The 13268-nt window shown below is 37.2% G+C and overlaps 1 protein-coding gene across 7 annotated transcripts in view; it reads left to right on the top strand.

Annotated features, from left to right (window-relative positions):
• Positions 1–13268, top strand: part of arid1b (AT-rich interactive domain 1B) — a 412366-nt gene that overhangs the window by 364328 nt on the left and 34770 nt on the right. For 5 of the 7 annotated variants that reach the window (XM_059986071.1, XM_059986072.1, XM_059986073.1 and 2 more), the window contains 4 exons: positions 3181–3293; positions 3861–4019; positions 7266–7472; positions 10306–10510. In XM_059986071.1, coding sequence (XP_059842054.1) covers positions 3181–3293; positions 3861–4019; positions 7266–7472; positions 10306–10510 — 684 coding nt within the window. The remainder of the gene's footprint in view (positions 1–3180; positions 3294–3860; positions 4020–7265; positions 7473–10305; positions 10511–13268) is intronic. The other 2 variants (XM_059986075.1, XM_059986077.1) reach the window with 1 other exon arrangement.

The following is a 13268-nucleotide window of genomic DNA, read 5'->3' on the forward strand; positions in this document are numbered from 1 at the left end:
GCACCATTCTACTAGTTGGAATATCTCACTCCTGTACACCCTCTCATTACCACCTGAGATTCTACCAACAATAGCTGTATCAGCAAATTATGTGTAAATGAGTCCAATTTATTTCCATTTAAGTTTTTTCATAAGCAAACTTGAAAATCAGGGACACCAGACCTGAAGAGCTGCTGAAAACTAGTTCCACAAATAATCATAAAGGGGGTTTGTGTACTTGTTTAAAAAGATGAACCTGGAGGATTTTGGGCAGACAGCAGGAGTGTGAATTAAGTAAGCCGTCTACATGGGCACAAAAGGCTGTTGACTCGCTGTATGCAATGAGTTTTGACACTTCTGTAATTCTGTAAGCTAAACATGTGATTTATCTTTCCCATTTTATGAACTCTGAAAGAGAACAGCATGGTTTACCTGCAATCTGAGCCAACACCTCAGAACTGAGAAGTACTGTTTGTCCAAACTTTCAGATCATTGCTCTGGTAGTTTAATGGATGTCAGTATCCCAGCTAATATTCTTTAATCAAAAGACCAATAATAACTATTCAAAAGCAAATATCTGCAGATGATGAAAATCTGATAAAGGGCCATTGTCTGTAAACATTAATATTCTTGTCACTCCACGGATGTTGCCTGACCTGCTTGTATCCCTAATGTTTTGTTTTTATCCTCTGAAAATAGCAGCACTAATTTGCTGAGTCAAGACATGATAATTGTCAGTTTCTTTAACATATCACCTACATTTTAAAGGTTTCCCATTGCTTGTAAAATGCTTTGAGATGCCCTGAGGACATTGCACTTTATAAATGCCGATTCATTTGTTTTTTCCCTTTTGATTGGAGTGTTGCCCACTAAATGAGAGGCATTGTTTCGGCAGAGATGCCTAGCTGAATTTTGGGTAGAAGCATTTGGTCAAAGTATAATTTTGAGGCAATCATCTAGTAAATCCTTTGAATTCACATGGTGGAAAAGTTAAGTGCCGAAAGCTGATATGTTGGATTAATTTTCAAAGTTCAAAGTAAATTTATTATCAAAGTACATACATGTCACTTCATGCAACCCTGAGGTTCAATTTCTTGCAGACATGTGCAGTAAATCCAAGAAATACAAGACCGCACCTACAGACAATTTAATTTGTTACATATCCTTCTGTTTGTAATTCTACAAATTTAAGTTTAAATCCTAAATGTACTGAAAATTAAACTGTTAAGCATTTATATTTGACAGGATTGATGCCCCCTTTATGGCACAAATTATTAAAAACTGGGACTCCATGTCGTCATAAACACAAAAAATTCTGCAGATGCGAGATATCCAAAGCAATAAACACAAAATGCTGGAGAAACTTAGCAGGTCAGACAGCATCCATGGAATATCCATGGAACGAAAATATTTTGCTCCAAGATCGTTCCTCAGGACTGGAAAGAAAGGGGTTTGAGGGAGAAGGATTAGCTATAAGGGGATAGGTGAAGCCAGCTGGGTGGGAAAGGTAAAGGCCTGGAGATGAAGGAGTTTGATAGAAGAGGAGGCCATGGACCAACATGACAGAACAGGAATATGAATCAGAATTAAGTACTGGGCCACCAGGAAGTTCTTCTTTTGGCAGATGGGGCACAGATGTTTGACAAGCGGTCCCTCAATTTATGACAGGTGTCACCAGTGTAGTGGAAATCACATTGAGAGCACTGGATACAATAGATGATCTCAGCAGATTCGCAAGTGAAGTGTTAGCTCACTTGGAAGGACTGTTTGGGGCCTTAAATGGAGGTGAGGAAGGAAGTGAATGTGCAGGTGTAACACCATAGCTGCTTGCAGGGATAAGTGCCGGAAATTAGATTAGTGGGGAGGGACAAATGGATAAGAGAATCATGGAGGGAATGATCTCTGGAAAGTGGGGTAGGGGGTAAAGATGTGTTTAGTGGTAAGATTGCTTTGGAACTGGCAGAAGTTGTGGAGAATGATGTGTTGGATGCTGAGGCTCATGGGGTGCTAGGTCCAAGAGGAACTTGATCATTGTTAAGGTGGCAAGAGGATGAGGTGAGCATGGATATCCAGGAAATAAAGGAATTGCAAGTGACAGCAGCATTAGTTGTGGAGGAAGGAAAACCCTGTTCTTTGAAGAAGGAGGGCATCTCTGATATCCTGGAAAGGAACGCCTCATCCTTGGAACAGATGTGGCAGAGATGAAGGAACTGAGAAAAAGGAGCAGCAGTTTTACAGGATGGGAAGTGGTAACATCAAGATAGCCATGGGAAACAGTAGACTTATAAAAGATGTTGTTCAACAGTTTGTCTCCAGAGATGGAGACAGATTGAGAAAGGGGAGAGTGGTGTCAGAAATGGTTGGTGAATTTAAGGGCAGGGTGGAAGTTGGAGACAAAGTTGATGAAATTGATGAACTCAGCATGGGTGCATGAAGCAGCACCAATGCAATGTCATTGTTGCAGAGAAAGAGTTGGGAAGCCTTACCGGAGAAGGCTTAGAACATGAACTGTTGTACATAGCCAATGAAAAAGCAGGCATAGCTGGGGCCAATGTGGGTGCCATGGTTATCCTTCAAGTCTGGAGAAACAGGTAGGAGCCGAAGGAGAAATGTTCACCAGTACCTCAAACTGCTGGATGAGGATAATATTCCAAGTGTGAAACACAAATAGTGTTTGCTCAATCTATATTACATGTAGAAAACATGGTTCCGGTCAAATGATTGTATTGGTATGCTCATATGTTCAGGATGAATGTATGTGGTAAGCATCCTGCTTGCAGTATCAATGTTTTTAATGAGTAGCATTTTAAATATGAACTTAAATCAAGTTTATTGTAGCCTCTCAATATTTTTAAAAGTGCTGTTCATTTTTCCGTCATAAATTGTGATACCTATGTGGTTATATATAAGATTTTTTTAGGAAAATTGTACACTGTGCATATCAACTTTAAAAATGAGGGACTAGTTTGAAGTAGGATATTCAAGAGGTGAGAAATTTGGTTGACAAACAATGAGACTTCACTATTTTTTAGAATTATATTTTCTTAGTTTTTATTAGTATATTTGAAATGGGGCTCTGTTTGTTTTATCCCTATCAGTTCCCAACAATAGCCTGAATGAAAATTGGAAATATGTCTGTCTGTATGTGTGTGACATATAGCGGATTAACTTTAGTTGTCCAAATTCTTATTTTGTGAATAGTTTCAATGGGTCTTGGAGCTGACATGATGACACAAGGTGATTCCAAACTGCAGGTACCTCAGAAAATGGATATCAAAGAAGAAGGCCTCCCTCTAACTGAGAGCAAATCTAAGGTATTTCTTTAGCACGGTTGGTGTTGGTTTGGCTGGACAAGTCTGCTATATTACATCATTTGGTTTTCAGCCTCTCTTTTCTATTTTCTGCATGTCTTCTTTTGTGTGTCTTATCCTCCAATCCTGTAGGTGAGAAAGTTACTAGTTCTAAAGTCACTAAAAACAGTGGTAAATCTGGCATTATGGTGGTACAGAGACTCTTGCCTGGTTTTATTAACTCCAGCTGTTTCTCCTCCAGTTATGGCTTTCTGTGCGGCATTTGCAGCAGCAAAGGCACATTTAATATTTTGCTTTCCTGCCTTTTTTTTTAAATAAAACTGGGTTAATGGCTTCCTTTGTGGGAATATCTCTTGTGCTAAGCATCTCATATCAGCTTAAAAAATAAGCATGGTGGCTCAGCAAAGCATTCAGCATTTTTTTAAAAATTATGCAGATTATTAATGTTTTAATTGTTTTAATCTGTAAGTTAAAGTTAGGCAAAATGTAAATTCAGTTAATATAACTCTCTTTTCCTCTTTTGAATGAAACTTGTCCTGCCTATGTTGTATTTTTGTCCCTTTACTACAGGATAGCTACAACTCACAGGGTATTTCTCAGCCCCCTACTCCTGGCAACCTGCCAATCCCTTCCCCCTTGTCCCCAAGCTCTGCTAGCATCTCCTCAGTGCATGGAGATGAAAGTGATAGCATTAGGAGCCCAAGCTGGCCAAAGACTCCGTCAAGCCCTGTAAGTGGCTCTGTTTTATTTTCCTATATGTTTTGTAATGTGTGTGTGCTATGATAAAGAATAATTTAAGATGGAATTGGGTGGGGGAGTTGTTTGAATTTCCCACGTAACCTGCTAATTGTGGTAACTGCTAAATAGATTTCAGAATAAGTGTTGCAATATAAATGGTGCAATCATTCTAAAAAGATTCTTAGAAAGCTCTTAGAGCTGTAGACTGAAGGCTTAGAGAAAAGTTCTTTAAATGCAGGTACAAATGTAAATATTCAACTGACCAAATTAATTCACATTTTTACTTGTAGTTCATTTAATATTTATTTATATAATGGATTATTTTTGTTAATTAATGTGATAAAGTACAAGTAAGAAACAAATTTGAAAGTTTTGGTCCATTTTATCACCACAATTATTTGTGTAGTGAGACTGTGGGGCATAACAGATAAAGCCAGGTTTACAAATTTCTCTGCCCTTTCCAGATTGAGCTGACACAAATGTTGAAACAGCTCCAACTAAAGTTTCCTACAAGAAAGATTATTGTAGGAGTAGACGATCGAAAGGCATTTCTTAATTTCTTTCAAATGCATAATGTAAAAATGTATTTTGTTCATTCAATTCCTCAGTCCTTTTATGCCATTCAATGAGCCCATCTTGGTTTCATAACTCCTATTACTGTAGCAAAACAAGAATATTCATTTCACTTCTGGCACATTAATTTTACCAAGTCTCATTAGTTACATTTTGCCAGAATTACTGAGTTCCATTATCACTTGTGTAAAAGTAAAAACAGAATATTATCCCAAAACAGTCATGCTCTAATTTTAAGATTGTGCTGCCCTGTCCTGGACACAGCCAGCAGAGGAAGTTCATTCTTTCCACCTTCATTCATACCTCTGTGATCATTGAGTCAAAATGTTTCCGCATTTTAATTGCCACATCAAGTCTGCCTCAATTCATTGTGGAGCAATTCGTTGCAAATCCCCTGCTCTTGGGCAGAAGTGATTGCTTAGATCCAGAGCAAGAGTACTTTCACAGCCCTGTACAATTATAACATTACTTCTGCTCCTTTGTCTATTCGCCTGCTTGAGATAAAGACCAACATTCCATTAACCATTAATGTTTTTGGTATTTTCTATTTTTGGGCTCCTAAATGTTTCTCCACAACCACATGTATTATTCTTTAAGTCTGTCAACAAATCTATTCCATCTTTCTTCATTCCCAGTTGATGCAGCATTGATGTCAATCTGGTACAGATTTGTCCACCAACTTAACATGTAGACTGTAAATATCTGCTCCCAACATTATTCATTTAATTTGTCCTTCATTAGTACTTTTAGACACAGTGTTCTTCCTTGATCCAGGTCATTCATAAAATATAATGAAAAACTAAAATCCCAAGGGAGATCCCTGGGAGAAGTTAAACTAATTATATTCTTAGATTTTGAGTGTGTAGTCATTATTCATTCTCTGTTTCCTGCTCTGTCTCCTGTTTCTCAACTATTGCCTCCAATTCCATTGTTGTTAACAGTCTCATTTGTGGAGAATGCCTGTGAATGCTCCTAGAATATAGTAATTAGTTTTTGGAGCTCCAGTGGGGCATTGAATAAAGCTACTTTGTAGTCTGACACTAAATCATTCCAATCATTGCCAGTATTATCGGTACCACAATCAGGCATGATTCATTTGACAAGGCAGGGATTCTGTACATGGTGATGCCCTCTGGAAAAATATGTGGTAATCTGAGGTGACTTCCCTACAGTGTTTTCTATATATCTGACTGATCTTCTCCATTTAGCATCATCTATAGAGCCTCACTTTATAGAGCACCCCTTGATGAGGTACAGCAAGTAAAGTTGAATTCCTGGAGAAGTTGGTGGTTTCAGGAGTGGAAGAGAATATATCATTAAGTTCAGGTCCAAATCTCATAGTACTACATTAACAAATTTTGAATTTTTTATGCTGAATCATGGCAGTTATTCTCTTTAAAGAAGTATAGAAATTGTGTTGACTATTATGTTATTCAATATAATAATTATGCTATTATGTTATATCTTTATAACAATGTTTTAAATTTTAGGTATTTGAAAAGTTGTAAAATATTCTGTGTTCGTTGATAGTGATATCCAAATATAGTGTATCAGCATCCAATCTGTAGCTGAAATTCTGGATGGAAATAGTAATAATTTTTTTTTAATGGTGCACCTCTCTAAATCAGGAAAAATGGTAAAAATGTTGTTAAGGTCATTATTGTCTCACATTTTCGATGAATGTTCTGAGCAGGTGACAGCAACATGAATTATCAAATGTATTCTTTCTTTATGCAGCTTTAAAATGTTAATGGAATTTTTTTCATCATTAATTATTAGTTGTGAAACAACATTAGAATGCAACACAGTCATGTTTTCATCATCGAGAAAAACAAGAAGAATTAATGTGATTTTTTTTGTCTAAAGTCAGCTTTCCCCTTATTGTGAGACATTTCATAGCTTATGCGAACATGCTATAGCAGGTTTCCAGCCCAGGTTTGGTGTGTTTTTCAGGTGAAAATGAAGCCCAAATAAATAGTGTTTTTTGTTCAGTGCTGTCAGTTGACTCATATAATTGGCAGAAAATTTGTAATCTTGAGTTCAACCATTAACTCAAGAAGAACCAATTTGTTCACTGTTTATAGACCTGAGTGAAGTGATACAGGTTGAAGAAACATGACACCTGTGAAGGGTTAGTTTCCTATCGAATAGTATTGTATGTCACATCCACATATTAGTTTGTTACACTTGTTTTTTTATTGACTAGGTGGCCTTAGTGCACACCTGACAAAAAATGCAACAATGCATTTGCTTTCATACAGCCAGCAACTCAGAACTCCAAATTAGTAGCAATTTGGCAAATTTTCTGTTGTGATCTGAAGTTAAAAAATTGGTTATATTTGTAACAAACAATGTGTTACTGGATGATGAATGGCTGTAGATTGAAAATGTGATCAAACTTTGTTTTGAAAAGGCCAAATTGTACATGGATTTTTTTTGTTTGGCTTCTGCCACAGACTTATATCATTGACCTAAAGGCCTGATTGTTAAATTGATGAAATATAAAAGCACTAAGCACTGGAATGGAAACATAGCAATAAACTGTTTATTTGGTGACTGCCAGAACTAGTAGCCTTCATTCCTTGACTGTTTTTAAATGATTGTCACTTTTGTTTGCAATTAAAAATATTCATATTTCTGCTTTGTTCTGCCTGCTCATTCCAGAAATCAAACTCTTCCACAACTGGTGAGAAAATAACCAAGCTATACGAACTTGGGAGTGAGCAGGAGCGTAAAATGTGGGTAGACCGTTATTTGTCCTTCATGGAGGAGAGAGGAACTCCAGTGGCTAATTTGCCTGCTGTGGGCAAAAAACCATTAGATCTCTATCGACTTTACATTTGTGTCAAGGAAATTGGCGGTCTGGCACAGGTAGGTGCTGATAAATATATTGTGCAGTTCAGGATTATTTATTGGACGTATTTTGTCTGATGTTTGGATGTTACTGCAACTAAAGATTCATTTTGCAGTGTGTATTGGTAAAAGTTAATCTTGCAGAGAAAAGTCTTTCTGTTAACTTTGACAAAGTAACAATGCTGTCTGTGATGAATCATTAAACATGTTTCAAGGAAGCTTGTAGTTTATAAAATGTTCTGCATGTAAGAATGATCGTTATTGTGTCTGCAGCCTGGTCGCTTGACCGCTGCATTCACGTCAGAGCATGACGCAAGATTTCACTGCCATCTTGTAATATCACTGAAATAGAAACTATTATTATATTCAGCTTTTATTTTTGTATTTTACTCCCCAAGTGCTAGGCCAATTATCATCCACTGTTTACTGTGACTTAATACTATGTAAAAGTTCTTTATTGAACTCTTCGGAGTCTGGAGATTTTGTTCTATATATTACTTTGTATGACATTAAGAACCACTACAACAGAAGCCCAGTTTGAGAATTATGAAATTGAATTACAAGCAAGTAGGACAGGCTCAGTATTAGTTGCAGACTGACAGTTTCCCTGAGGTGAAGTTACACTTTTACATGTTCCACCACACATATTCCTGAATCCAAGATTATTCACCTGTGAATTAGTATGGGTTCATGATACATGATTGGATCAGAGTTGATGGTCTGTCATATAGCAGGGTAGATGGTATAAAAATTAAGGGAAACATATGTCCCATTAGAGAATGAAGATCACAGGTAAGAAATTTAATGATTAATTGCTTAATCTGATGGTCTTCAATTGAATAAACACTGCAGTGGAACAGGACATACAGTACTTAAGTTACTGTGACTGTGGTCACCTATCTTTAGTGGACAAGGTTGTGTAAGTTGATTAAATTTCAACCCAGCAACATTAAAATTTAATGAAGATAAGGAGGCAGTGTGAGTAATATACTTGAGTTTGGCTTCATTTGACTAGTCAACCTGGGTCAAATGATTAGTGCAATCACAGGTGGTTGTACAACTGAGATACTGGGCACAATATGATGAACAGCCCAGCTCAAAGTAATCAGAAGGAAGTCAAAATGTTACTTTGAAGGTTTGGCCAGGTGTATGCTTAGAGTTGTGATGTAGCCTTCACTGGCTAGGACAGCATCTATTGCTTTTCTTATTTGCTCTGATGAATATATATACAAATCTGAATAGCTTGCGACTTGGCGCAGAATGTCCGGGCAATGTGTTCCTGTTGCCCCAGACCTTTGAGGTGGATGAAGTTGAAGACTGAGATTGAGGTGGATGAGGCACTTTTTTGTAATGCCTCATATAGATGTTGCTTGTAGTAGCTGTGGTGTTGCCTTTGATTATGTTGTTAGAGCTACAGACATGCAGTAATTGGAAATGATTCTATCAAGTTCCTAATTTGCACCATGCAGAGAGTGCTAAGTCTATGAGGAGAGAGAAGATGAGATGTTTCCGGCAAAATGGTCTGCTGATAAGTAATTTTGTAGCTATTGCATTTACGTGGCTTGTCTGGTTAAGATTATGATCAGGTATGTTCCCCAGGGTGCCAGAATGCTGTAGGTGAGTTGAGTTCCTTTTCAACAGAGTCTGTCATCAGCTTGGACTTGAGATATAAATGATGCTTGCTACCTAAAAGTCCAAGATTGAAAATATAATGGATAAACCAGCAAGTTTCACTTTTGCTTGTGGATGAGGTCCTTATTTTCATTTCCTGTTCTCATCTTGCTATACGTGTGTCTAGTCTGCTTTATTGCGTTAGATATTATGAATACAGCTAAATGCTGTACCATCAACAGCTTATGGTGGCATGGCTGGTTGAATTGCTGCCTCAGAGCTCCAGCAAAACAGGTTTGATTCCAACCAGAGTGTTAATTTGTAGCATCTACCTGTGATCACAAGCATTTCGCCTGGCTGATCCAGTTTCCTCCCACATTCCAAACAGAATGGCAAGATCTAAGGGGTATTGAGGGTAATATGAGGAGAATAAAATGGAACTTAGTATAAGTGGGTGTGTGATGATTGGTGTGGACTGGATGGGGCAAAAAGCCTGCTTCTGAGCTGTATGACTCGATATCCCCATTCGTGTGAAGGGAGAGACAACTGTGAAGCTGCTGTTTAGACCCTGAGGCACTCCTCAAGAGCTTTCCCAGCAGTAATGGGTAATGGGGATTGGCCTCCAACAACCACAGTAATATTTATTTGGCTTGGTATGAGGCCATCTAATGAAGAGTTACTTTCTTGTTTCTCAGTACCATTAACAACCTTCATATCAAGGGCAATCACTCTCATCTCTCTGTAGCGTTTCCTGTAAATGTGTAGACCAACATTAATTAGATCTGGAGCCATATGATTAAGCAGCATTTTTAATATAGTTAAATATAGTACTCTGTCATTTTAAACCTGTTTCTCTCTACCTAATCTGTTTCTGTATGTTTCCCCATCCCAACTCAACACCAAAAAAATACCGAACCACTTGCTTAAACTAATTTGCCCAAGATTAATCAAACAGGAACATTCTCTTTCAGTTGCATCAACATTTTTGGCAGGTGAATTTTGTAAATTTCTAATTATGCCTCTCGACCTCTATTATAAGTATAAGTGAATTATTCCTAATTCACTTCAAACTCAATGCATTCTGTTTATGATCAGTGAAATTTCTTTTAGAAGATGCTTTGGATCTTCAAAAGTGAGGAAAAAGATGGCCAGAGAATTCGAGAATACAACTAAATATTGTATTTCAAATACTTTTGAAATAATTATCAGACAGGTTCTCATTTTAACTTTTTCTTCCCAGGTGAACAAAAACAAAAAATGGCGTGAACTGGCAACAGCTCTGAGCGTAGGGACATCAAGCAGTGCAGCAAGCTCACTCAAAAAGCAGTATATTCAGTACCTGTTTGCCTTTGAATGTAAGATTGAACGTGGAGAGGAGCCCCCTCCTGAGATGTTCAGTTCTGCTGAATCCAAAAAGCAACCTAAAATACAACCCCCTTCTCCTGGTAAGTACAAACACAGCTCTGGGCTCTGCTTAAGCTGAACTATATCTGTACTATTGTCTCAAAAATATTTTGCTCTTTGACTAAGAAGATAAGAGTCTTTTAAGAAACTTTTGCTTATCATTTCAATGATACCACCTTGTGGGCAAATATGTATTCCTTTCTGAGTTTTAAACAAGAAACTATTTTATACACAATTTAAATATTTTAAAACTATATTCCTTTGAACTTTCACACTTCCAGAAGCTGAGTTACATTTTAGTGAAGATTTAGTGAGTGTGTTTTGTGGCTTTAATAGAAGCAGCTAATTTGAAGACCTTGATAAAGTTGTAGTCTAGAAGTAATGGTCTCCAAAGAGGAGCAATTGGAAGCAAGTTGCTCTATTATGAGCTGAATTACAGGTGCATTGAGCTTGGCTATTCTGGCTTCATGTTAAGTTACCCCTTTTGAAGATGAGGGAAATGATGAATGCGTACTTTGTTTCTCTATAATAAGAACACTAAGTTGACACCTGTTGCATTTGGCCACGTATCAAAGCACATGGAATTCCTGTGCACTCAGATAAAAATATATAGAACAAAATGTTTCTTATTCCCTGCATTTTGAAGTGGCATCTCATTTGAAATTAGATTTTTTTAAAGATAGAAAACAAATAATACACAACAAAATTTGATGTGAGAGTTTGATGCCCTGTTTCTCACATCACTTTCTACTAATATTTCCTTCATCAACCAAAAACACACATTCCAGAGAAAAGTTTCCTCTGTAGCCATTTATGCATCTCACATGGCAAGGTGAATGTGCAACCTCAGATTAGATCATGAAGAGGCACTAGCAGGAGAAGGGCAATGCAGCATTGTTGGAAATTCAGTGTAATCTTTAAATTAGGATAATGCTCATCTCCCAGGACAGACTTTTAACTTTTCGGTCATCCAGCACGTCACTTATCACCCAGACACAACAACCTGAACCAAAAGAAGGCCCTCTTTAACTGTGGACTCAGCTACCTCATAGTGTTTGCCAGTCTCTGGACCAGGACAGAAACACTTACCTTTCCTCTGTTAATCTTTGGTTGCTGTATGACTAGCAGATGTCTAATCTTCACTTATGATGCACAACCAGCTCAGTTTAACTCAATCTCCATGGAAATTAGGCAGAAGGTCCACTTATTTGCCTTAAAAATTTGGAATCATAAATTAGAAGTGCTATAGCTAAATTTTCAGATCACCCAATATTACAGTTAGTACCAAGGAAGACTGCAATATAAAAAAATCAGAATCAGATTTATTATCACCGGCATGTGACGAGAAATTTGTTAACTTAGCAGTAGCAGTTCAACGCAATACATGATATAGAAGAGAAAAAAATAAATAAAATTTTAAAAATAAATAAATAAGTATGCGTATATTGAATAGGTTTAAAACATGCAAAAAGCAGAAATGAGGTAATGTCCAAGAGTTGAAAAAGTTACAGAATGGGTGTCCTGGTATAGCAATCTGGCTAGATTGCTCTCTTAAGATGCAGATACTGAGAAGTTAGTGGAAATTTTCAGGATTTACTTGAGATTTGAATGTGGAAGGGACTACTCCATAGCAGCAGGGTCAAGGGCACCATAAGTAGAGACCATCTGGTAGGGTAGGAAGTGGCAGAGATGCTTCTCGCTGCTTCTTAATTGGTTTTCAGAGTTAGTGACAGTGAAGATAACAACAATTGGAAGAACTGAATTACAAGTCCATGATATGTTGATGCAAATAACCACACAGCAGAATACTGCTTCGCAGCTCCAAATGGTAACTTTTAAAATCAGGTCCCTGTCTTTCAAGAATGATTCACAATGTGCAGGCAACTTGGAATTAACTTTCATTATACTAAGTTTCCACAAAGCCATCATTAATATTAAATCTAAGATTAATAGCTTTCTGTTAAATAGTACACCAAAGAACATAGAAGTATTTGCAGTTGAGTGTAAGATCAGCAATGATTTCATTGAGTACAGCACAGGCTTGAGCTAAAATGGCCTCAATCCCTGTTTTACTACAAACATGTCTTCATAACTATTTCTGCTCTTATTTTATTCAACCCCCTTATGTTCTTAATTTGCTTAAAATTCTGACTGTTGCACTATCTCATATGAACTACTGTTGCTATGCTTACTTCTTTCCTTTCTCAGTTTTACATGAAAGACCCTCATTTGAATATCTGTGTTTTTTACATATCATTTTCACCTTGGAATTCATTAAACTGCCCCCCCCCCCAGTGTGTTTTTGCTACTAAAAAGCATCTTAGGAGCTTTCTCATTGCATGTCCTGTTGGCCTACCTCATGCACAAACTTATAAGCTGTTAATATCATGTTTAAACTGTCTAAGTGATGATCAATCAGGGATAATTCCTATTTTTTTCTTGGTTTCTCTTTCTGCCTGGCAACATGAATTTTAACAAACCGTGTTTGTCATTGTCAGCAAGTTTCCCAAATACTGCTGAGTGTTTGCTGACAAGTGGTCATTGAAATGTCAGATGTTGAGATAAGAAAATATTTGAGGCAAGATAAATTAGATGGAATGGTCTTGAATATAAACAGAAATTACCTCCAAGTGACCTCTGATCAGTGCAGATTAACTGCCGGACCCACAACATCCTGCCCCTAAAAGTAAGGCAGTGAGTTCATACTGAGTAAATTGTCTTCCCAGCATGATAGCTGGCAGTGTAGTCTTAAGTATGTGTGCATACTTAACCTCCAGTAACCTTTTATTGTTTACTTTG

Source organism: Hypanus sabinus, chromosome 12 (genome assembly GCF_030144855.1).
Source record: "Hypanus sabinus isolate sHypSab1 chromosome 12, sHypSab1.hap1, whole genome shotgun sequence".
Taxonomy (NCBI): domain Eukaryota; kingdom Metazoa; phylum Chordata; class Chondrichthyes; order Myliobatiformes; family Dasyatidae; genus Hypanus; species Hypanus sabinus.